The 22,673-nt window shown below is 45.2% G+C and overlaps 1 protein-coding gene across 1 annotated transcript in view; it reads left to right on the top strand.

The window, feature by feature from the left end:
• The window catches only part of ZW10 (zw10 kinetochore protein), a 33,107-nt gene extending 10,502 nt beyond the window's left edge, over nt 1-22,605 (top strand). The window contains exons 6-16 of the mRNA XM_033919349.1: nt 3,110-3,259; nt 13,265-13,456; nt 19,853-20,016; nt 20,178-20,360; nt 20,496-20,734; nt 20,822-20,893; nt 20,991-21,160; nt 21,272-21,402; nt 21,843-21,974; nt 22,083-22,285; nt 22,386-22,605. Of these exons, the coding sequence (XP_033775240.1) occupies nt 3,110-3,259; nt 13,265-13,456; nt 19,853-20,016; nt 20,178-20,360; nt 20,496-20,734; nt 20,822-20,893; nt 20,991-21,160; nt 21,272-21,402; nt 21,843-21,974; nt 22,083-22,285; nt 22,386-22,506 (1,757 nt within the window). The 3' untranslated portion in view covers nt 22,507-22,605. The remainder of the gene's footprint in view (nt 1-3,109; nt 3,260-13,264; nt 13,457-19,852; nt 20,017-20,177; nt 20,361-20,495; nt 20,735-20,821; nt 20,894-20,990; nt 21,161-21,271; nt 21,403-21,842; nt 21,975-22,082; nt 22,286-22,385) is intronic.
• The last annotated feature ends 68 nt before the right edge of the window (nt 22,606-22,673 follow it).

Below are 22,673 nucleotides of genomic sequence, written 5' to 3'. Positions count from 1 at the left end.
AGTGAAGCCCTCCCAATCTATCCGACACATAGAAAAAGTTAAAATTTATGAAAAATTCATCCCTTCAGTAAAACACTGTATTCAGTGCCTAATCTTATCTGTTCTCAATTGTTTATCTTCTGCACGCCGTTGTCTACTGGATTTGCCTCCACTCTCGTTCAATCAAACTTGATCTTTGAGAACATTTTAGCTCAACACAGTTCTATGTTTCACCCTAAGGCGTCATCAAGAGCTTAAGACTGAAACCGGCTCCACTTCATCATGGTTTCTGACATTTCGTCATATATTGTTTGCTGGCCTCAACCATGACTGAGAACTCCAAATCAGGATCTTTCCCCAGCACAAACGCTGGAGAAATTCAACTGCATATTCATTAGGGATATCTTGAAAACATGACTGGCTGGCGGTCCCCTAGGACAGGTTTAAGAACCACTGACATAAGACTTTTGTCTGTGGTGGAATGTAGGAGGCCTATTTCAAGCTTCACCAAAAGTCACAAAAAAGCTCTGAATTCAAGAAAGTGCTGCAGATGTTCTGGGGACAGCCTGGCTTAGGAAACTATCAACAAGGCTGTTAAGAACTTCCCAAAGCAATTGAAGGCATGTTTTAAAGCTGGGGTGGGCACTTTGAGCATTGGCATGCAAAATATTGACACATTGTTATTTGTATTATTTCAATGATGTTATTTTACTGTTTTAGCTTCAACATTAACACAAAAATTGGCAGGTAGCTTAAGATAATTAAATGTTGTTTAATAGTAATGAGTATAAAATTTCTCATTGAAATTCAAAGCAGTTGCTAAGAAAATGGCAAGAAAATCTAGTAGGTTACCTTTTTTTTTTTGTGCCTCACCCCGTGTGTGTTTATATCTATAGCTAGATATCTATATTTATGTGATAAAATGTGTATACACTGGAGGCTCATTGTATGCAAATTTGCATTGATTTGGATTTTGCTTATACTTATTTTCAGGAGTAGCTCAAACACAGAAAACTGATGGCAGATAAAGGCCAAATGGCCCATCCAGTCTGCCCATTGGCGATAACGATTATCTCTTCCTCTCTCTAAGAGATCCAACATGCCTGTCCCAAATTCAGACACAGTCTCTGTTTCCGCCACCTCTTCTGGGAGACTGTTTCACACATCTACCACACTTTCTGTAAAAACATATTCCTTAGATTACTCCTAAGTATATCACCTCTTAACTTCATCCTATGCCCTCTCATTCCAGAGCTTCCTTTCAAATGAAAGACTTAACTCATGCTCATTTACACCATGTAGGTATTTAAATGTCTCTATCATATCTCCCCTCTCCCACCTTTCCTCCAAACTATACATATTGAGATCTTTAACTCTGTCCCAATATGTCTTGCGATGAAGATCACGCACCATTTTAATAGCCTTCCTCTGGACTGACTCCATCCTTTTTATATCTTTTTGATGGTGCGGTCCCCAGAATTGTACACAATATTCTAAATGAGGTTTCACCAGAGTCTTATACAGGGGCATCAGTACCTCCTTTTTCCTACTGGCCATACCTCTCCCTATGCACCCTAGCAGCCTTCTAGCTTTCGCCATCACCTTTTCAACCTGTTTGGCCACCTTAAGATCATCACATTCAATCACACCCAAGTCCCGCTCTTCTATCGTGCACAAAAGTTCTTCACCCCTAAACTGTACCGTTCCTTCGGGTTTTTGCAGCCCAAATGCATGACCTTTCATTTCTTAGCACTAAATTTTAGCTGCCAAATTTCAGACCATTCTTCAAGCTTCGCTAGGTCTTTCTTCATGTTATTCACACTATTCGGGGTATCTACTCTATTGCAGATTTTGGTGTCATCCGCAAAGAGGCAAATCTTACCTGACAGCCCTTCAGCAATATCGCTTATAAAAATGTTAAAAAGAACAGGCCCAAGAACAGAACTTTGAGGCACACCGCTGGTAACATCTCTTTCCTCAGAGTGATCTCCATTGACCACTACCCTCTGTCATCTTCCACTCAACCAGTTCCTGACCCAGCCTGTCACTTTGGGGACCATCCCAACGGCACTCAAATTTATTTATTAGACATCTAGCGCACTCCCTCTATCCAAATTTCTGGTCACCTAGTCAAATTGATCAGAGGTGAGTTACATTTGGGTACACTAAGTATCATGCATATTCAGAGTGGCAGTCTTAAAAAAAAACAACAACTGGCTAGGTGTGTCTCCAGGATATGGTTGTACAGAACAGTCAGCAGCTGTTTTTGTTAATACAAATCTTGAAAAAAGTCACTCTATTAAGGTCAAAACTAAATTCAACCCAATTTTAATTTATTTGCATATCTAATGGAACTCTGCTCAGAGACATGAAGGCTGAATGCTCCGCGCCTCACCACCCAATCATTGCAGTGTTTAATGCAAATACACACCAGTGCTCATAATAGTTCATTATTTTATCACTAGCTACTCAAGCTCTAGAAAACGTCTCTTTTAGATTGCTTGAAAGTATATAAAATTACTGGAACTTAGCTTAGACTGTTTACTGGTTCCAACGTGCCACGTTTTGGTACTGCTTCAGGGAACCGACATAAGGTTTAAATACAATGTTATACTGGAGGTGAAGTCTCGCTAAACTTGCAAACTGCTGTGAGTTCCCGTAGTCTCTTAAGACTAAGGCGGGAGCTCACGGCAGCAATTTCCTATTGGCGATCTACACGGGGCCCCGAAAGCCCACTAGACTACCAGGTAAGGCCGGGATGCCATGGGGAAGGCAAAAATATGGGGGGGAGGTTTTCCCCCTCCCCAAAACAAAAATCGCGATTATGTGAAATCGCAAGTGCGGAAACCGCGAATGGGGAGGGGGAAATGTACATGAACAGGGTCATCATAACCTACAACTACAGCAGGGATGTTAGCTTTCTTTTTTCTTCCATTCATAGGTCAGTACTATAGTCACCTTCCTGAGGTATTGCATACATTTTCTGACCCTTGGAAATGCACTACAGTTCACTGATACCACCTTGAATTTTAAGCTATGATCACCATTCTCTATGCCATTGTGGTAATATTGGGCCTAATATACTATTTTTCCCCTAGACCCAAAATTTGCTTTTTGTTTCTGGTTCTAGATTTAGAGGATGTGAAGTCAGCTCTGAAGACTGAACTCCACTTGTACACACTGACACCCAAGGAAGAGAGTGGATGTAGGCCTCTCCTGACGTCAGTTCTTCAGGCATTCTCTATTGTGGGAGAACTGAATGCTAAACTGAAGTTCTTCAGTAAGATATTATCAGTTCATATTTAATTTAAGCAATTGTCTTGCACTTAACAATTAGATTTGACTTTCTTTCATTAAATTAGAGGGCACACTAACAGTTTTCAGATCTTGAATAATCTCGTGATCAGCAAGCTGGGAATTTAGTGGCATGCCAGAGCTGTGACAACCTGTGTAGGCCTAGAGATGAGTGCTGATGGGAAGAAAGTAAAGGAGAAATGTGGGAGAGGGAGACAAATATTTTACAGGTTTCAGTTAGCTCACTCATAATTTTTTTGATTAAAAAATTTATAGCTTGCTCATTTTACCTTTCTTTGTGGACAGTATATCATAAAACATGACATAAACAACAAAAACTAAGATATATGAGGGTTGATTCATAATGGCAACTAGCTTTTTTTTCTCTCAAAAATGCGCCAACACTAGAAATCTAATATATACGTTTGAAAGTGTGTGACATGTACTTCTTAATGTTGCCACCAAATGAGAGATGTGTGCAGTGGTCTCTGGTAGGGGAAAAGTAAAAAAAACACATGGCATTTGAAATCATTGTTTTGTTAACAAACAAGTAATAAATGTTCTTTAGCACTCTCCAGACCAGTAGAGGTTAACTTTACGAATGGGTATATATCTAATCATGACCAGCAGGTGGAGACTGAAAACAAAACTTTGGGACAGTATATCCTAGCCCCTCCTCTCTATTTCCCTCAGTCTTCTTTCAGTCTCCAGCAGGTGTTGATGTGATCTGTACCCATCTCTCTTGGTAGGGCTGTTGGAATTTGTTTAGGGGGTTTATTGTCCCTGTTTTTAGCCGGACGGAGCTTGGGCGGACTCTGTTTGGGGGTTCGTCCGACCTCGGGGGTGTCAAACCCGGCGGGTCACGAGCGGGGTCCCTCCCCCCACTTCCTCCACCTCCCCACATTTTTTTAGAGGAGCCTCAGCAGTATCCCTTGCCCCCTAAATCAAGCAAGGCATATTGCTTCGAGAGCCTGTGGAGTCTGTTCTGTAAAAAAAAAAAAAAAAAATCCTGAGGTAGTGCTGGTCTGAAGGGTTGTTTCCCTTTAAGAAAACTGTATTTTACTGTATTTTTTCATGTAACCAGCACTTTTTTATAGCTAGGTCGCGTATGGAGCAATTGTGCCCTTCTCCGGGGGAGTAGGCCACAATTTTAGTCCAGCCGCGAGGCACTCGCGGCCGGCCTGAACTCGGCGGTTTGGGTCGGTGAGGTGGTGGAGCTCCGTCGGCAGCGGCTGCAGGCGCCCAGAGCTCCCCGCCGATGGTGCCTCGCGAGTCGGCTTGGAGCAGTGGGGAAGCCCGGTCTTCCACAACCGCCCACGGAGGGATTCCCCGAAGGATTCCCTCTCAGCTGATTTTTTGACAGCTGATGCCGGCTTGCCTGCTTTAGCGGCTGAGACTATTCAGGTTTTCTCAGCCGCTTCAGGCTATGGAGGGAGCTTTTTTGGCGGGAAAACCGCCATCTTCTCTGTCTGGCCCCTCCATTTTGTCTTCCACCTCAGGTGACCTTCCCCCTGTTTTGACTATGCAGGGGCAAGGTTCTGCTGGGTCCCCTGCTGTGGCAGGGAGTCCCTTGGGACCCTCGGGGGGGGTTTTTCTCCTGAATTTTTCTTTTCTTTATGCAGAGCCTATTTTCAGGCGGCTGGGGGTCCCGGTTGCGCCCAGGGGGTTTCGGGGGGTGGGTTTTCCTCCGCGCTCCCTGCGGCTTTGCCTCTCTCGTCTGGCGTGACGTCCCCTCCGCCGCCTCCCTTGTCCAAGCGTCCGCGGGTGTCGTGGGACGAGAATTTGTGGTCGGAGGAACGGGTCGGTCTGGAGGAGGACCTGGACCCTTCTGAGGAGTTCCAGGACTCTCTGGAGGGGACGGAAGCTGGCGGCGGGTTGTCGGATTTCCCGTTCTCCAGTGACGAGGCGTCCGTGGTGCGCCTTTTTCAGAAAGATGAGCTGCCTGACCTTATTCAACAGGTTTCTACGGTTTTGCGTTTTGAGGACGCGCCGCCGGAGACTCCGCGTGTGGGGGACCCCCTGTTACGGGGGATCCGTTCCGTTTCCCGCTCTTTTCCTATGCATCAGGATATTCGGGATATTATTCTGGAGCAGTGGAAAACGCCGGAGGCGCCGTTTCGGCTGGCGCGCAGCATGGCTCGCCTGTATCCCATTCCTGAAGGGGATCGGGCTACGTTAGCTTCGCCAGTCGTGGATGCGGTGGTCTCGGCAATTTCCAAGCGGCATACCGTGCCTGTTGAGGGCGGTTCTGCCTTGCGGGACCCTGAGGAGCGCAAATTGGAGAGCATCCTTAAGCAAAATTTTCAGGTCTCTGCCTTTGGGGTCCAGGCGGCTATTTGTGGGGGACTGGTCGCTCGCGCCGTGTTTCGGTGGGCGGAGCGGGTCTTGGATCGAGAGTCTGACGACTGGTCTCTGGTGGATCAGGAGGTTGCGAAGATTGAGATGGCGGCCTCATTCCTCTCAGATGCTCTATATGACTTGGTGCGGATATCGGCTAAGTCTATGGCTTTGGCGTGGCCGCAAGGCGTGTGTTGTGGCTGCGCGCTTGGGCGGCGGATGCTGCGTCCAAAGCTAAGCTTACTAAATTTCCCTTTCGGGGGTCGTTTTTGTTTGGAGAGGACTTGGATAAGTTGATTCAGACTCTGTCGGACTCGAAAGTTCCCCGTCTGCCGGAGGACCGTGCCCGCCCGGCGTCTCGGGGGGGTGCGGCCCGGGGGCGTTTGCGGGATTTTCGCAAGTATCGCCCTGGGCGTGGGGCTGCTTCTTTCCAGTCTCCGGGATTTTCCCGGGGTCGGTTCTTCCAGCGCATGCAGCCCTTTCGGGGGGCCCGTCGGGGGGCAGGGAATCCCTCCGCCGGTTCCCCCGCTTCCCGTCCTGCACAATGACGCCTTGCCGGCGCCCCCTTTGGTTCCGGTGGGGGCTCGGCTGCGCGAATTTTTCCCCAAATGGGCCGAGATCACGTCCGATCAGTGGGTCCTGGAGGTGGTGCGGGACGGTTATGCCCTGGAGTTCGCCCGCTCTCTGCCGGATTTTTTCCTCGCTTCTCCGTGTCAGACTCCGGGGAAGACGCAGGCTTTTCGCCAGACCCTTCAGCGCTTGCTAGATCTCAGGGCAGTTGTTCCGGTGCCCCCTCCGGAGTGGGGCACGGGCAGGTACTCCATTTACTTTGTGGTGCCCAAAAAGGAGGGGACTTTTCGGCCCATCCTCGATTTAAAAGGGGTCAACAGGGCTCTCAAGATTCCCTCTTTCCGTATGGAAACTCTGCGGTCGGTCATTCTGGCGGTTCAGCCGGGGGAGTTTCTCACTTCTCTCGATCTGACGGAGGCCTACTTGCATGTTCCCATTCGGGCCTCTCATCAGCGTTTCCTGCGCTTTGCGATCTTGGGTCGGCACTTTCAGTTCTGTGCGCTTCCCTTTGGGCTGGCCACGGCTCCTCGGACGTTCACCAAGGTGATGGTGGTCATCGCGGCAGCCTTGCGGTCGGAGGGTATCCTGGTACACCCCTACCTGGACGACTGGTTAATTCGGGCAAAGTCGTTGCAGGAAAGCTCCTGGGTTACTGCTCGGGTGGTGGAGTTTCTCCGGTCGCTGGGCTGGGTGGTCAACCTTTCCAAGAGTCGGTTGGTCCCGGCTCAGCGTCTGGAGTACCTAGGGGTGCTGTTCGACACCTCCTTGGGGAAGGTCTTCCTCCCAGAGGGCCGGGTGAGCAAATTGCAATCTCAGATTCGCCTGCTTTTGGCGTCCCGGTGTCCTCGGGCGCGAGATTTCCTCCAGGTCTTGGGGTCGATGGCGGCGTCCCTGGACGTGGTGAGGTGGGCGCGGGCCCACATGCGTCCTCTCCAGTATGCTCTGCTCCGGAGGTGGTCTCCCCAGAGGCACGGGATGGATGTTCCGGTTCCCCTGCGAGGCTTGGCGCGCTGCAGTCTGCGTTGGTGGCTCCAGACCCCTCACCTAGTTCAGGGGGTGGGTCTGGATCTCCCGCAGTGGACGGTGCTCCTGACGGATGCGAGTCTCCTGGGTTGGGGGGCTCAGTGTTTGGGTCACTCAGCTCAGGGCACCTGGTCCGCGGAGGAGGCCGCCTGGTCGATCAACGTGTTGGAGACCAGAGCGGTCCGTCTGGCGCTGTTGGCTTTCCACTCCCTGTTGCTGGGCAAGTCGGTCAGAGTGCTGTCGGACAATGCCACGGCGGTGGCTTATGTCAATCGTCAGGGGGGCACCAAGAGCACTCAGGTGGCGCAGGAGGCGGCTCTGCTCATGGTTTGGGCGGAATCCCATCTGCTGGACCTCTCGGCCTCTCATATAGCCGGGGTAGAAAATGTTCAGGCAGACTTCCTCAGTCGTCACTTCCTAGATCCAGGAGAGTGGTGTCTCGGCGCCGAGGCGTTTCAGTTGATAGTGCAGGCTTGGGGGCAGCCCCTGATGGACCTGATGGCCACGGGTGGCAACGCCAAAGTGCCCCGCTTCTTCAGTCGTCGCAGGGACGGTCTGGCCGAGGGTCTGGATGCTCTGGTCCAGCAGTGGCCAATGGAGGGGCTGTTGTATGTGTTCCCTCCTTGGCCGCTGGTGGGCAGGGTGCTTCTTCGCATTGTTCACCATCCGGGTTTGGTGGTGCTGGTGGCGCCGGATTGGCCTCGCCGTCCGTGGTATGCGGATCTGGTGAGGCACCTGGTAGCGGATCCTCTTCCTCTGCCTCTCTCGGACGACCTTCTGATGCAGGGTCCCATTCCCATGTTCGACCCGTCTCCCTTCTGTCTTACGGCGTGGCTCTTGAAAGGGGTCGCCTTAGCAAGAAGGGATATTCAGACAAGGTGATCTCTACACTGTTGGGGTCCCGGAGGCTTTCTACCTCTCGGGCTTATGTGCGGGTTTGGCGTCTCTTTGAGGAATGGTGTCGGGCGCGGGGAGTGACCTCTTTTCGCGCTTCTCTGCCTAACATTCTGGAGTTCTTGCAGGATGGCCTGGATAGAGGCCTGGCTTGGTCTTCTCTCCGGGTTCATCTTGCGGCCCTGTCGGCTTTTCGAGGGTTGGTGTCAGGTCAGCGTTTATCGGCTCTTCCTGATGTGATTCGGTTTTTGCAGGCGGCCAAGTTGCTTAGGCCTCCCCTACGGCCCTCGGTTCCCTCTTGGGATCTTAATCTGGTTCTCTCTGTTTTGGTGCGTCCGCCTTTCGAGCCCTTGGACGACTGTTCTTTGAAGGACCTTACTTTGAAGGCGGTCTTTTTGGTGGCCATTACTTCTGCTAGGCGTGTTTCTGAGCTGCAGGCTTTCTCTTGTAGGGCTCCCTTCTTGGAGTTTTCTAGGGAGCGGGTCGTCTTGCGGCCTGTTCCTTCCTTTCTGCCGAAGGTTGTTTCTCCTTTTCATGTCAATCAATCGGTGGTTCTCCCGGTCTTGGGTGGTCGGGAGGGCTCTTCTGAGCAACGGCAGCTGCGCAAGTTGGATGTCGGTCGGGTCCTTCGCTCTTATGTGCAGCGGACCCAGGAATTCCGGAAGTCCGATCATCTCTTTGTCCTCCTGGCGGGTCCTCGTCGGGGAGCTGGCGCTTCTAAGGCTACTATTGCGCGCTGGATCAAGGAGACGATTGCTTCCACTTATCTTCTGAAACAGCAGCCTGTTCCGGAGTTTCTCAAGGCTCATTCCACTCGGGGTCAGGCGGCTTCTTGGGCTGAGTCGTCGCTCGTGCCTCCAGTGGATATTTGTAAGGCTGCGGTTTGGTCCTCCTTGCATTCCTTTGTTCGTCATTATCGGGTTGATGTGCAGGCGCGTCGGGACGCGGTGTTCGGTGAGCGTGTACTGGTATCGGCCCTTCGGGGGTCCCGCCCGTGAGAGGGACTGCTTTGGTACGTCCCATTCGTAAAGTTAACCTCTACTGGTCTGGAGAGTGCTAAAGAAGGAGAAATTAGGTTCTTACCTGCTAATTTACTTTCTTTTAGCTTCTCCAGACCAGTAGAGGTCCCCACCCTGTCTGTTGTTGTTGTTGTTGGGGCTGTTGCGCGGGCAGTTTTTGGTTTTTGCTGCGGGTTCTAGTATTTTTCTAGGGCCGGGGAGAAGTGAAGAACAGCGGCTGTGGCTCGGCTGGCTTAGCTGGCGAGCTGTGGGGACATTCTTCCTTCGGGAATTTCTCCTCTGCATTTTCCAACAGCATTTTGGGTATGTTATTTGTTACTCCTTTCGGAGTATTGTTTTTTCTCTCTGTTGTTTTCCAGTTCTTGGTTCTGCTTGGCTATTCGGCAGACTGAGGGAAATAGAGAGGAGGGGCTAGGATATACTGTCCCAAAGTTTTGTTTTCAGTCTCCACCTGCTGGTCATGATTAGATATATACCCATTCGTAAAGTTAACCTCTACTGGTCTGGAGAAGCTAAAAGAAAGTAAATTAGCAGGTAAGAACCTAATTTCTCCTTCTGTTACATCTACTCAGGAGTCCCGTACGTTAGGTGATCAATCCATTCCCGCAAACTAGGTATTCCAGAAATGTGTTAAAACTTTCAGCACCTCCTGCATTGCCAGTGGAGTATAGTGCCCCCTTCAGTTTTTCCTTCTGCAGACGAACTGTGCAGAGATGTTTCTGATCTGCTCTGTTTAGTTTTTCTTATTTTTTGGTTATAATTTTGCTTTTTCTGAGGTGTTGATGCCCTGCGACCCCAAATTTGAGGATTCTCTGCCTGGGAAAGGATGCAGGTTTCGCAAAGCCGGACTGCAGCTCGCAGGACAGGCCTTCAGGTGGACCTGTGGAGCCAGCCTGCTGTGTGCTACTTCAGGGTAACTGTTCCCCTGGGATCCAGCACGCCTTTTGAATTTTTTCAGAGGCTTGAGCACAGGCCGTGGGCACCCTAACTCTTGGGGTCAGGGAGCCGGTTGTGTTTTGTCCCTCCTCCCTCCAATCGCACTTTGAGATTCCGTGAGGGTGGAGGCTTTGGATGGAGTCAGTCCATCTGGAAGCTCGAACATTTCTTGGTTTGGAGTCGTTATTTGGCGTTTCTGAAGCAGAAAGTCCTTTCCATCTCTTCCAGCTACAGGGAAGGCTGCTATTTCAACTTTTTTTTTTTTTTTTTCAAAAAAAGTCTCCACAGGCCATTCATTTTTGGTGCGATTTTTCTGGCAGTGGCTATCTTGGATTTTAAATTATCTTTTTTTCTGAAGCCTCTATCTGCCTCAAAACACCTTGATGTTTACAAAAATCGATAGGGATGGACTCCTTAGGGTGTGTTAACATTTCATGTGAAATTTGCACCAGTTGGCCGGCAGGAGTGTCTTATGTACCTCATGCTGCAGCATTCGCGAAGGAGGGGTGGGAGCTTTGAGCTTAGCCCCATCCATGTTTTCTAGAGCTAGGAACCACTGTGGGTCCAGGAAATGGGTAGAAAGTCCTGTTCAGAGCCTGAAATTTGTGAAGACATGAAGCGCAGATGTGTGGAGTCTGTGGTTCATTTATCTCCCCATGCACAAGGCTTCTCCACAGAATTTGTAAATCTCATATGGAGAGCATTTTTAATGCGGCCAGGACACATGGCACAGCTTGATAGTGCACCATCATTAGTCCAGGGAGCGTCTTCGCTTCTTGTGATTTCTTCTCAGATAAGCAAGCCAGCCCCCAACTCCAGTGACCACTCAAAGCCAGACTGGCAGGATTGGAGATCAGACTCCATGCCCCTTTTATCTCAAGGCTCAGAGACAGTCCTGGAAGAATCCGGTTCCCTGTTTGGGTCTGGCAGCTAAGATGCTTCTCTGGCACTTGACAAGGGGGATGACCCTTTGATCTGCCGGCTATTCAAGTCGGTCTCTGTCTACCATTTTATAGCAGATGCTATTAAGCAGTCGAAGCTGGAGGCTCAGTCCTCCACTTCCCAGTGCATGGTCATGAGTGGCTCCAGTGCTCATACCTCCTTTTTTCCAGTGTATCTGGACATTACTGCCCTAGTTACGGAGCAGTGGGAGACCCCATAAAGATCCTTAAGGTTTGCAAAAGCCATGTCCAGATGCTGCCCGATGGCACCTGAGTTCCAGCAGCTGCTTAATCAGCTGAAGGTAGACTCTGCAATGGCTCAGGTCTCCAAACGCATGGCTCTCCCGAGTGAGGGAGGAGTTATGCTGAAAGATGCACAAGATCGCAAGGTGGATATGGTTTTGAAGAGACAATCTGAAGCTCTAACTCTGGGAATCAAAGTGGCAATGACAGCTTTGTTGCATGGGCCTGTTGCACCAGATTGAGACGGGAACCCTCTGCGGAGGAGGACGTCTGCTCTCAGCTGGTGCTAGAAGGGGTGGATTACATGGCAGATGCCTATATGGCCTTATCAAGATCTCGAGCAGGGTATCGGCGTATGCACTCTGCTCACAGAATGCTCTGGATCAGGCAGTGGGCGGGCAACTCAGCATATAAGGCAACCTTAAGCAGACTGCCCTTTAAGGGGCAGATGCTTTTCGGTAAGAGCCTAGACGATCTCATGGCGAATGTGATGGATCTCCACCCTAAGTCTCTGCCAGAGAACAGGCAGAGGAGGGAGTAAAGATAATTTTTGTCCCTGCTGTTCTCACCAATACAACCCGAGTTCCACCCAGAGATCCTTCCAAGGTAACAGACAGCGATTTATTATCCCTAGGCACCAGCAGCCCTCAGGGTCTCACCTGAAGTTTCATGTACTTCGGGAACATTTTCAGTCTGCAGCTCTCCTGTTCGGATTGGCAACAGCCCCCCGCTCTTTCACCAAGGTAATGGTGATGGTTTGGGTTTATATCTGAAAGATGGGGATCCAGATACACACCTTTCTGGACAATTGACTAATCAGAGCCCTATCCAAACTGGAGTATGAGCAAGCAATGCAACAGGTATTGGATCTACTCCAGTGGTTAGGCTGGATAGTGAGCATCAAGAAGAGCCATTTAGAATTGATCCTGAATTTAGAGTATCTGGACATTCACTTTGAAATGGCTCAGGGCCACATTTGTCTTCCCAAGCTATGCAAACAGAAACTCAAGCAGCAAATCTTGGATCTCTTAACAATGCCGATTCCTACTGCTTGGCATTGCCTTCAGGTGTTGGGTTCCATGGCAGCCTCCCTGAATGTTGTTCCCTGAGCCAGAAAGCATATGCGGCCTCTCCAGGATGCTTTTCTGTCTCGGTGGCCTCCTCAGTGGAATTCTCTTTACGAAGTGGCCTTGTGGCTTGAGAGGGTACCACCTTTGGGTCCTCGGTCTTGCGGACAGGCTCTTCTGTCCTACCCTAGATGTCAGCCATTGCTTTGGTATGTCACCTAGCACACAGACTCCTGAGTAGATGTAACAGAATGAAATATTAGGTTCTTACCTGGATAATCTTTTTTTCTGTCAATTTCTTTTTAGATTACAATTGATTCTTTTCTGTTCTAAGAGCCTCTTTTTTGAAGCCGAATAGCATGGGCTTACACATTAAATGCACTGAAGCCCACAGGGATTGAATGGGTTTTGATGCATTTCCTGCACAGCACCCGCTATTTCAGCTTGATCAAAGATGCCCTAAGTGAGGATGGTAACAAATTCCATAGCTTTGTTCCTACTGTAGAAAAAGAAATAGGATCTATATTCTTCCAATTTCACAAAGTTAAACAATTAAACATCAAGTAGATTTCTTAAAGCTGATTCTAATGCTTGTGGAGGTTGATAAAGGTGGAAAGTAGAGGAAATTATGTATTAGTTCCTTAAGTCAGTATGAAAATCTTGTATTGAATTCCCTTTTCAAACAGCAACAATGGAGTCTAGTAAGAACAGAAAAAATATGATCTTATTTAGAAAAGCAGCTCAGAACACAAACTGAGGCTTTCTGAATAATCTGAAGTGATCGCAATAAATGCTTGGTACACCAGCGAGAAAGCTATTACAGTGATCAAACTCTGAATTATTGTCCTAAAATTAGTAGGGGGTTAAATAGTCTTTCAGAAACCTAGCCAATTGTAGTTTTTGAAATACCAGACCAATTATTTTCTGCACTTGACTTTAAGTTGGTTATCCTTCTTCCCAGGCCAAATCTTGTTGAGATATATCCTGAAACCATTGATCTCCTATCCATCCCTTCATACACAGATTGAGCATCAGACTCAGAGTGTTGTCTTGCAGTTTGAAAATCGTGAGGCAGATGCAGAACATTCATCCCCTACAAAGGTTTTTCTTAATATCCTATCTGTCTTCCAATTTCTTCATCAACACCTGTTAGGTAAGTAAAGGGGTAAATAGAAAATCCTTTTTTTCCCCTATTTCTCCCCATATTTATTGCTTCCTTCAGATTCTAGTAACAACTTGCAACTATGCAGAGTAACAATCAGTTCCACTGAGGGGCTGCTTAGAAGTCATAGCTTTGTCCTCTCACCCAGGAAATTTTTCTCCATACACATATATTCTTTTTGTAAAATGGGGAATAAAATGTGTAGATTCTAGTCCCATCCAAGCTATGTCCTTTGGAAATCTCTGCTTAGTATGAATCTCTGCATATTAATAGCTGTTTTCTGAAATCGGTATATACATACGACCGCCTTGAACTGCAAGGTATGTAATGTAATGTAATGTGAAAAAATTAAGACACCCTATGAAATATTCAGTTCTTTCTTAAGAAATGTTCATATATCTATGTCAAATATTTTTCTTTATCTCTGGAAAAGAAAGTGATTTAATTGCAAGTAAACAACAAATATTTTCCTTGATTTACTCTGAGGAATAAATTAGGACACCCCCACATATCCTCCCACTTAAAGTGGCTCAAATCACACACAGGTGTATCACATCAGGTGCACATGATTAGAACACTGATACTGAGCATTTTGAAGGTTTACCCTACTTAAACTTCAGACATTTAGTTTGGTGTGCTCATGACTGCTGCGGTGAGAGTAAACACCTTGATAAGATCAAAAGAGCTGTCTGAGGCCTTCAGAAAGAAGAATGTAGCAGCTTATAAGTCTGGTAAGGGATTTAAAAAGATCTCGAAAGAATTTAGCATTAACCATTCCACGGTCCAGAAAATAGTGTACAAGTGGAGGACTTTCCAAATAACTGTTAACATGCCCAGGTCTGACCGTCCAAGCAAGTTCACCCCCAGAGCAGACTGCAAGATGCTAAAAGAAGTCTCCAAAAACCCTAAAATGTCTTCACGGGACCTACAGCAGGTTCTTGCTACTGTTGATGTGAAAGTGCATGCCTTTACAATCAGAAAGAGATGCACAAATTTAACTTTTATGGGAGGTGTGCAAGAAGGAAACCTTTGCTCTCTAAGAGAAACATCAAGGCCAGACAAGTTTGCCAGAGAGAACGTAGACAAATATCAAGACTTCTGAAATAGTGTTCTATGAACAGATGAGTCTAAAATTGAATTATTTGGACACCAGAGAAAAGGACATGTTTGTCCACACCAAATACAGCATTCCAGGAAAAGAACCTCATACCAACTGTGAAGCATGGAAGTGGACGTGTCATGGTTTGGGGATGCTTTGCTGCAGCAGGACCTGGCCAGTTCACCATCATAGAATCCACCATGAATTCTACCGTGTATCAGAGGCTGCTTGAGGAACATGTGAGACCATCTGTAAGAAAATTAAAGCTGAAGCGGAACTGGACCCTGCAACATGACAATGACCCAAAACATATCAGTAAATTCACCAAGGACTGGCTGAAAACTAAGAAATGGAGAGTCCTGGAGTGGCCGAGTCAAAGCCCTGATCTTAATCCCATTGAGATGCTGTGGGGTGATTTGAAACGGGCTGTACAAGCAAGAAACCCCTCAAACATTTCACAGCTGAAAGAATTCTGCATTGAGGAGTAGGCCAAACTTTCCTCAGACCAATGTATGTAATCTGCATTTCTGTTTTGTCTTAACACATATATTCTGGACAAGTTTGGTTATGCCTGATAAAGCTAGCAGATGGAGACTGGTAGATAGTGGCAAGAAGTGTCTTGCTGCAGTTATTTCAGCCAAAGGAGGTAACACTAGCTATTAGGGTATAGGGAGTCCTAATTTATTCCTCAGAATACATATTTTTATGGATATCTTTTGTTTCATGAGTAAATCAGGAAAAATTTTGTTTACCTGCAATTACATCACTTTCTTTTCCAGAGATAAAGATTTTACATCGATATGTGAACATTTCTTAAGAAAGAACTGAATATGTCATAGTGTCCTAATTTTTTCACATGGCTGTATGTTTTATATGTTCTATATGTTCTACTAAGCATCCCTTGAAATGTGTAACTGATCCAAGATAAAAAGACATATGTACTTATTGTATTTATTTATTTATTTGTAGCCTAAGTGGTTTACATTCAGGTACTCAAGCATTTTTTCCTATCTGTCCCAGTAGGATCACACTCTATGGTACCTGGGGCAGTGGGGGATTAAGTGACTTGCTCAGGGTCACAAGGAGCAGTGTTGGATTTGAACTCACAACCTTGTCCTATAGCTCTAACCACTGCACCACACACTCCCCATACAGTATGTAATCTGCATTTCTGTTTTGTCTTAACACATATATTCTGGACAAGTTTGGTTATGCCTGATAAAGCTAGCAGATGGAGAAAGAAACCAGTGAGCTCTGCACTACAAAAGGCACTGTACTGCCAAGGCTCATCAGTATTCTCTGTCTCCAGCAGTGGTGATGAGCATTCCATGCAGCTCAGGTCTGGTTTGGTGAAGTAGCTCCTGGGTCCAGTTGGAGAATAGTCACTTGGTAGAGCTATGGGGTTCTGTACCTCAGGAGATACTTGAAGCCACATAGTTTTGTGGTTGATTGTTCTTCCCATAGAAAGGGGGTATCTTTTGCAGGCTAGGAAGTGTTAGCCTGTGCAAGGGATGGAGGGGTTCAGAATGGGTACAAGTGGTTCGATTTTTTTTTTTTTTTTTTTTTTACTGCATCAAGATTTACAAAGACTAGGGGACACTCGAGGAAGTTAGAGTAATACTTTTTAAACCAATAGGAGAAAATATTTTTTCACTCAGAGACTAGTGAAGCTCTGGAACATATTGCCAGAGGATGTGGTAAGAGCGGTTAATGTAGCTGTTTTAAAAAAAGGTTTGGACAAATTCCTGGAGGAAAGGTCCATAGTCTACTATTGAGACAGACATGTGAGAAGCCACTGCTTGCCCTAGATTGGTGGCATGGAATGCTGCTACTATTTGGGTTTTTGACAGGTACTTGTGACTTGGATTGGCATCCATGAAGACTGGATACTGGGCTAGATAGACCATTGGTCTGACCCAGTCTTATGTTGGTCTTGGTGTTCCTGAAAGACATTCTTCTTTTCATGCTTCAGTAATCCAAATGCTGGCCCCTTTGCAAGCTGGGTTGAAGAAAGGTCTTGCTTTATCTTCCCTTAAGGTACAAGTGGTGGCATTAGCTTGTTTTGCGAGGTTGTTTAGAGGGAGTATTGGTTGGTTCTCATCCAGATATTATCCATTTCCCTAAAGGGGTGACACATTTTGCATCCACCAGTACAGACTGTAGTTTTTGCTTGTAATCTAAATTTAGCTCTAGGAATGTTGACGGCTCGTCCTTTTGAACCACTTAAAAGATCTTACCTTAAAAACCTTGAAAAATGAACTTGCAGAGCTATTAGTAATTTTTCCTCTAAAATTCAGCACAGTACTGGAAGACTGGAGGGTGGCCAACGTGACGCTAATTTTTAAAAAGGGAGAGGTGATCCGGGAAGTCTTCAAGCTTTTATTAGACTTTGATGAATCGCTTATTTAGTTTTATTAAGTGAAGTACAAAAATTAATAAGACGTAAACATGTACATTTACAGTTTAAAATTTAACTTAAAAAAATGGGGTGGACAATTAGACATACAGATCAACTAATACAAAGGAGAAGAGGGGATAGAACTACACTTTAGTATTTCAAAGTTCAGAGGAGAATTCAAAAACACTTCTACAATGGTAAGATGCTCAATTTATAACACAGTGCAGGTCAGAAAGTCAATTTCAAAAGGAGGAAAAAGCCTCAGACAAGAGCCCTCCCACCTCCACAATGGTGGAATAGCGGTGGTGGGACGTTCACCTCACTGGCTAAAAAACCTCCTTTATGTGAACCAGACACTGCACTGTGTTGAAAAACACTAAATAAGAAAACTGTAAGATAGATGAAAAAAAATTCCAACTTATCTTCGTTGATTGGTGCATCTTACCATTGTGGAAGTGTTTTTGAATTATTGTGGTTTTCGGCTAAAGTTCAGAGGAGAGACATATATGGAAAGAACGATAGGGCAGAGAGTCGAAAAAGAAGAGGAAAAAAAGGAAAGAGTAGGAAGAAGTACAGGAGAAGAAGGATAAAAGGGGATCCAATTAGAAAAAGGAATTATGTATAAGAACTGAACACATGTTAAGGGTTAAAAGGAATAGGAAGCTTTTTAGATTACTTTTAAAACGAGTCAGATTTACTTCCTTTCTTAAATGTTGTGGCATAGCATTACAGAGTTGTGGCGCCATCACCGAGAATATATCTTGTTGTCGTGTCCCAATGATTTTCAAGGAGGGGGACTTTTTGATTCATAGATTGAAGTGAGCATGAGATACTGTGAGGGATGAGCAAATTAACAATGAATTGTGGTTCATGTGATGAGAGGGTTTTAAATGATAAAAGTAGAATTTTGAAAGTGATTCGATGGCTAATCGGAAGCCAGTGAGATTTAACTAGAAAGGGTGTTACATGATCATATTTTTGGACATTATAGATCAGTTTGACAGCAGTATTCTGAATTATTTGAAGACGCTTTTTTTCTTTTTGTGTGATACCTATTAGTAGGGAATTACAGTGGTCGAGTTTTGCAATGATTAATGATTGGATAAGTATATTTAATGATTTTGGCTCCAGAGTAAAATGGTAGAGATTGTTATGAAGAACAAAATGGCAGAATATATACATAAGCATGGATTTAATGATAGAAAGCCAACATGGATTTTGTCAAGGGAAATCTTGCCTCACCAATCTACTGCATTTCTTTGAAAGGGTGAATGAACATGTGGATAAAGGTGAGCCAGTTGATATTGCGTATTTGGATTTTCAAAAGGCATTTGACAAAGTACCTTATGAAAGACTTCTGAGAAAATTAGAAAGTCATGGGATAGATAATGTCCTATTATGGATTAAGAACTGGTCAAAGACAGAAAACAGAGTAGGTTTAAATGGTTAATATTCTCAATGGAGAAGGGTAAATAGTGGGGTTCACCAGGGGTCTGTGCCGGGACCGCTACTTTTTAACATATTTATCAGTGATCTAGAGATGGGAATAACTAGTGAGAGAATTTAACTTGCTAAGTCTTTAGCAAGAGGATTGTGAAAAATTGCAAGAGGACCTTGGGAGACTGGGTGTCAAAATGGTAGATGATGTTTAATGTGTGCAAGTGCAAAAGTGATGCATGTGGGAAAGAGGAAACCAAACTTTACATGATGCAAGGTCCACGTTAGATGTCAGCATTGAGGATATGTTGAAACCCTCAGCAATAATATGCTGCAGCAGCTAAGAAAGCAAATAGAATGTTAGGAATTATCAGGAAACGAATGGAAAACAAAGATGAAAATGTTATAATGCCCTTATATCACTCTATGGCAGGGGTGGGCATTGAAAGCAGTGCATACAAATAGATCTTATGCATATTCATTGGGGAAATCCTGAAAACCCAACTGGATTCTGGCCCTCGAGAATCGGAGTTGCCCACGCCTGCTCTATGGTAAGGCCGCCTTCAAATACTGTGCAATTCTGGTCACCTATCTAAAAAAAGATTAGCAGAATTAGAAAAAAAGTGCAGAGAAGGGTTACAAAAATGATAAAAGGGATGGGACAGCTTCCCTATAAGAAATGACTAAAGTGGCTAGGGCTCTTCAGCTTAGAGAAGAGATGTTCCAGGGGTGATATGATAGAGGTCTATAAAATACTTAGTGGAGTGGAAAGGGTAGATGTGAATCATTTACTTTTTCCAAAACTAGGGGGTATGCGATAAAGCTACTAAGTAGTAAATTTTAAAACAGACGAGAGAAAATTTTTCTTTACACTTTTTTCTCCATGTCATCCTCAAGCTTAGAAGCTCAAGCAAGATAGACAGCTACCTTTAGTGCCAGGACTGTGATGTCTTCCTGCCCAGACATAAGGATTGCTTTGTTATATCCTGTATGATATGGGCTGATTTGGCTAGGACAAAAAGGCAAGAAAAATGTGAGCTTACCTGCTAATTTTCTTTACTTGAATTAAATCAGACTAGTTCAGAAATTCACTGTCGCTAAACAAGAGGCCTCTTCTCTGAATCACTTTTTTTCTTTCTATATTGTTCATTTGGAGTCTAAGATTTTAAAGTCAAATTACACATTTCTTAATTTATAGCCCGCATTTTATTTTTTGGCTTGTTTTAAGATTGTAGTTCTTTTTTCAACTTATATTTTTTGGGGTCCATATTAGTTTTGATACAGAGTTTGGGCTGCACAGTGCTAACTTGTTGGTCTCTGTCTCCATCTGCTGGCTGACAGGCATAACCCAAACATTCTGGACAGGAAAGAAGGAAGGAAAATTAGCAGGTAAAAACAAATTTGAAAGCTACACTTACAAATCCAAACTCAAGGAACTTTTTATTTTTTTTAGATGTGCCTTTGGAGCTCTCCCTGGAGAAAGAAAAAAAATCAAAAGTTGCTTTGGCAGAGGTGCTAGGTGATATGATTTGGAAAGAAGTTTCAGATTGTATTATCAAAGACTGTCTGGTTTATTCCATCCCAACCAACACCAGTATGCTAGAGCAGTACGAGGAGGTAGGTATAAGAACTGAATGAAAGTAAGGAGGAAGGGAATCATACACAATGGATTGTGTATTGAAGAGAGATTCCCCAAATAGCTGCCAAAATACTAAATAACATAAATAGTCGTTTCAGTGTTCCACTCACACCAGCAAACGGTTTTCACTCTTGCCTAGGTAATCCAGTCCACAGAGGAGTTTGAAAACAGTCTGAAGAAAATGAAATTTTTGAAAGGAGATGCCACTGATCTGCTGAAATATGCCAGAAATATCAATGCTCACTTTGCCAGCAAGAAGTGTCAGGATGTGATTGTGATGGCCAGAAACCTAATGACGACAGAGATACACAATACTGTGAAGGTAACAGGTGAAACACAAATCTCCTCAGCGTTTTCTTTGTTGAAAGTATTTCATGCATATTTTGGAAATAATCATCTCTCTTCTTCAATGATATGCTTGGTGTATAATGTATAAGCTCTATTTTCTGTTTTGAAGATAATTCCTGAGTCAGGTGTGAGCGTACCAAAGCTCCCAGCCCTTACTGCTGGTGATAAATTGAAGCAGCAAAAGGTGTCCAAAACAGTTCACAATGAAATGATGGAGCTGGCAAATGAAAATAAACTAGAGCAGCACACCTTTGCCCTGCCTGCCTGTCGTATAAGTGAGTCAGTACAAAAGCTTATGGACCTGGCTTATCAGACGCTGTCAGAGGCCACATCCAGCTCCACACAGTGGTAAGCCTGGCTATAAGAACAAAAGCGTGTAGATTGGAGGGAGCAGCTGAGAAGCACAGTTATCAGACCGTTTCTCTTTCTTTATAGTGCCATTCAACTTTTCTACACCGTCAGAAACATATTCCATTTGTTCCATGATGTAGTACCAACATACCACAAGTAAGTGATTTTAATGTCTTTTTTTTAAAGCTAAATTCTGCAGGAAATCTCCCATTAGGTGAAAGAATGTGTTCTGTTTTTGATCTGTGCATGTTAGAGAGAACCTCCAGAAGTTGCCCCAGCTCTCTGCTATTCATCACAACAACTGCATGTTTATTGCTCACCATCTGCTGACTCTGGGCCACCAGTTTAAGTACCATCTCCCCTCCCCTCTGTGTGATGGAGCTGCTACCTTTGTGGATCTTGTGCCAGGCTTCCGGAGACTTGGTATTTAATTGGCCTTTTCCTTATATAAGAGAAATAAATAAACAGCTGCATTTATAAAGCAAATACCTTGCAAGGTGCTCTTATTTGTTTTTTCTTATGTGATCACCCTAGGTACAGAGGGCTTTTTAGTCCAAATGCGTATACAAAAGGGAGAGCTTCTCGAGAGACTAGCAAATGTTAGGAACTTTTCTAACATGGATGATGATGAAAATTATGCCAACGCTACTAAAGCTATAAGACAGGTGAGATGTGTGTATTAGAGAATGACACGGTGGGTAACCAGCTGAAACGGTGGGGGGGGGGGTGAAGTGCGTACTGCGGGCACGGGGACAAGGCCATCCACCACCCCGTGGAGCAGTGAATGGCTTTGTCCCCTCAGTTAAGGGAGGGAAGGCGTGCAGCCCCCTCCCTCCCCCGGCACTTTTGTAAAAAACTTGCTGAAGCCTGCCTGCAGTGACGCGTGTGTGGGCGGAAGCTTCTCCTCTGATGCAACTTCCGCTCACACACATGCGACTGCCAGCTTCAATAAGTGTTTTACGAAAGCGCCACTGAAGGGTGGTGAGGTGACGAGAGGTGGATGCTGCGGGGCCAGATTTTTTCCCTGTATCAGTCTCTAGTGTGTATACTGCACTGCGTAAATCCTATGCAAAAAGAAACTCTAGTAATGCTTTCTCTTTTCTAGGTGTTGCACCAGTTGAAAAGACTTGGCAAGGTGTGGCAAGATGTGCTTCCTGTTCATGTGTACTGCAAGGCCATGGGAACTTTACTGAACACTGCTGTTACAGAGATCATTGGCAGGATCACTGCCCTCGAAGTGAGTGTGTAGTATAGGTTAAGCAGTGCACTAGTGCTGGTTCTGTACCCACCCCAACAAGGGAAAGAGGAGCAGTAATTAATTCTTTTCTCCTTTGTATGGTGACAGGATATCTCAGCAGAGGATGGAAACAAACTATATGCACTATGTCGCTTGGTGATAGAAGAGGGGCCTCATGTTTTCACCCCACTACTGGAAGAAAATAAAAATAAAAAATATCAGGAAGAAGTTCCAATCTGTGTCAAGAAATGGGTGAAATTCAAAGAACTGATGCTAATTTTACAGGCTAATCTGCAAGAGATAGTGGATCGGTAAGTAGGGTTGGAAGTTGTCTACTCCAGAAAGAAAGCAAAGCAAGTAATTTTAAAAGCCATTAATTTGTATGTCTTTTTTTTTTCCTCTTTTTGCAAGATGGGCTGATGGTAAAGGACCCCTGGCCAATGAGTTTTCTACCAGTGAGGTAAAGAATTTGATGAGAGCCTTGTTCCAGAACACAGAACGAAGAGCTGCAGCTTTGGCAAAAATCAAATAACCCTGTGCCACAATTAAGGACTGAATTTAATATATGTCTATTTTTTGATAAAGTAATGCACTTATTTGGAAGAAGGAAAAATAAATACATCTTTTTCAAGTTGCACTTCAATTATTTCTGGGGAAAAAAAAAATGTAACTACTCCAAATAAATGGTGGAAGTATGAA

The sequence above is a fragment of the Geotrypetes seraphini genome, chromosome 13, assembly GCF_902459505.1.
Source record: "Geotrypetes seraphini chromosome 13, aGeoSer1.1, whole genome shotgun sequence".
In the NCBI taxonomy this organism is placed as follows: Eukaryota; Metazoa; Chordata; class Amphibia; order Gymnophiona; family Dermophiidae; genus Geotrypetes; species Geotrypetes seraphini.
Note: the sequence above shows the minus strand (reverse complement) of the source record. Positions and strands in the feature narration are given on the sequence as shown.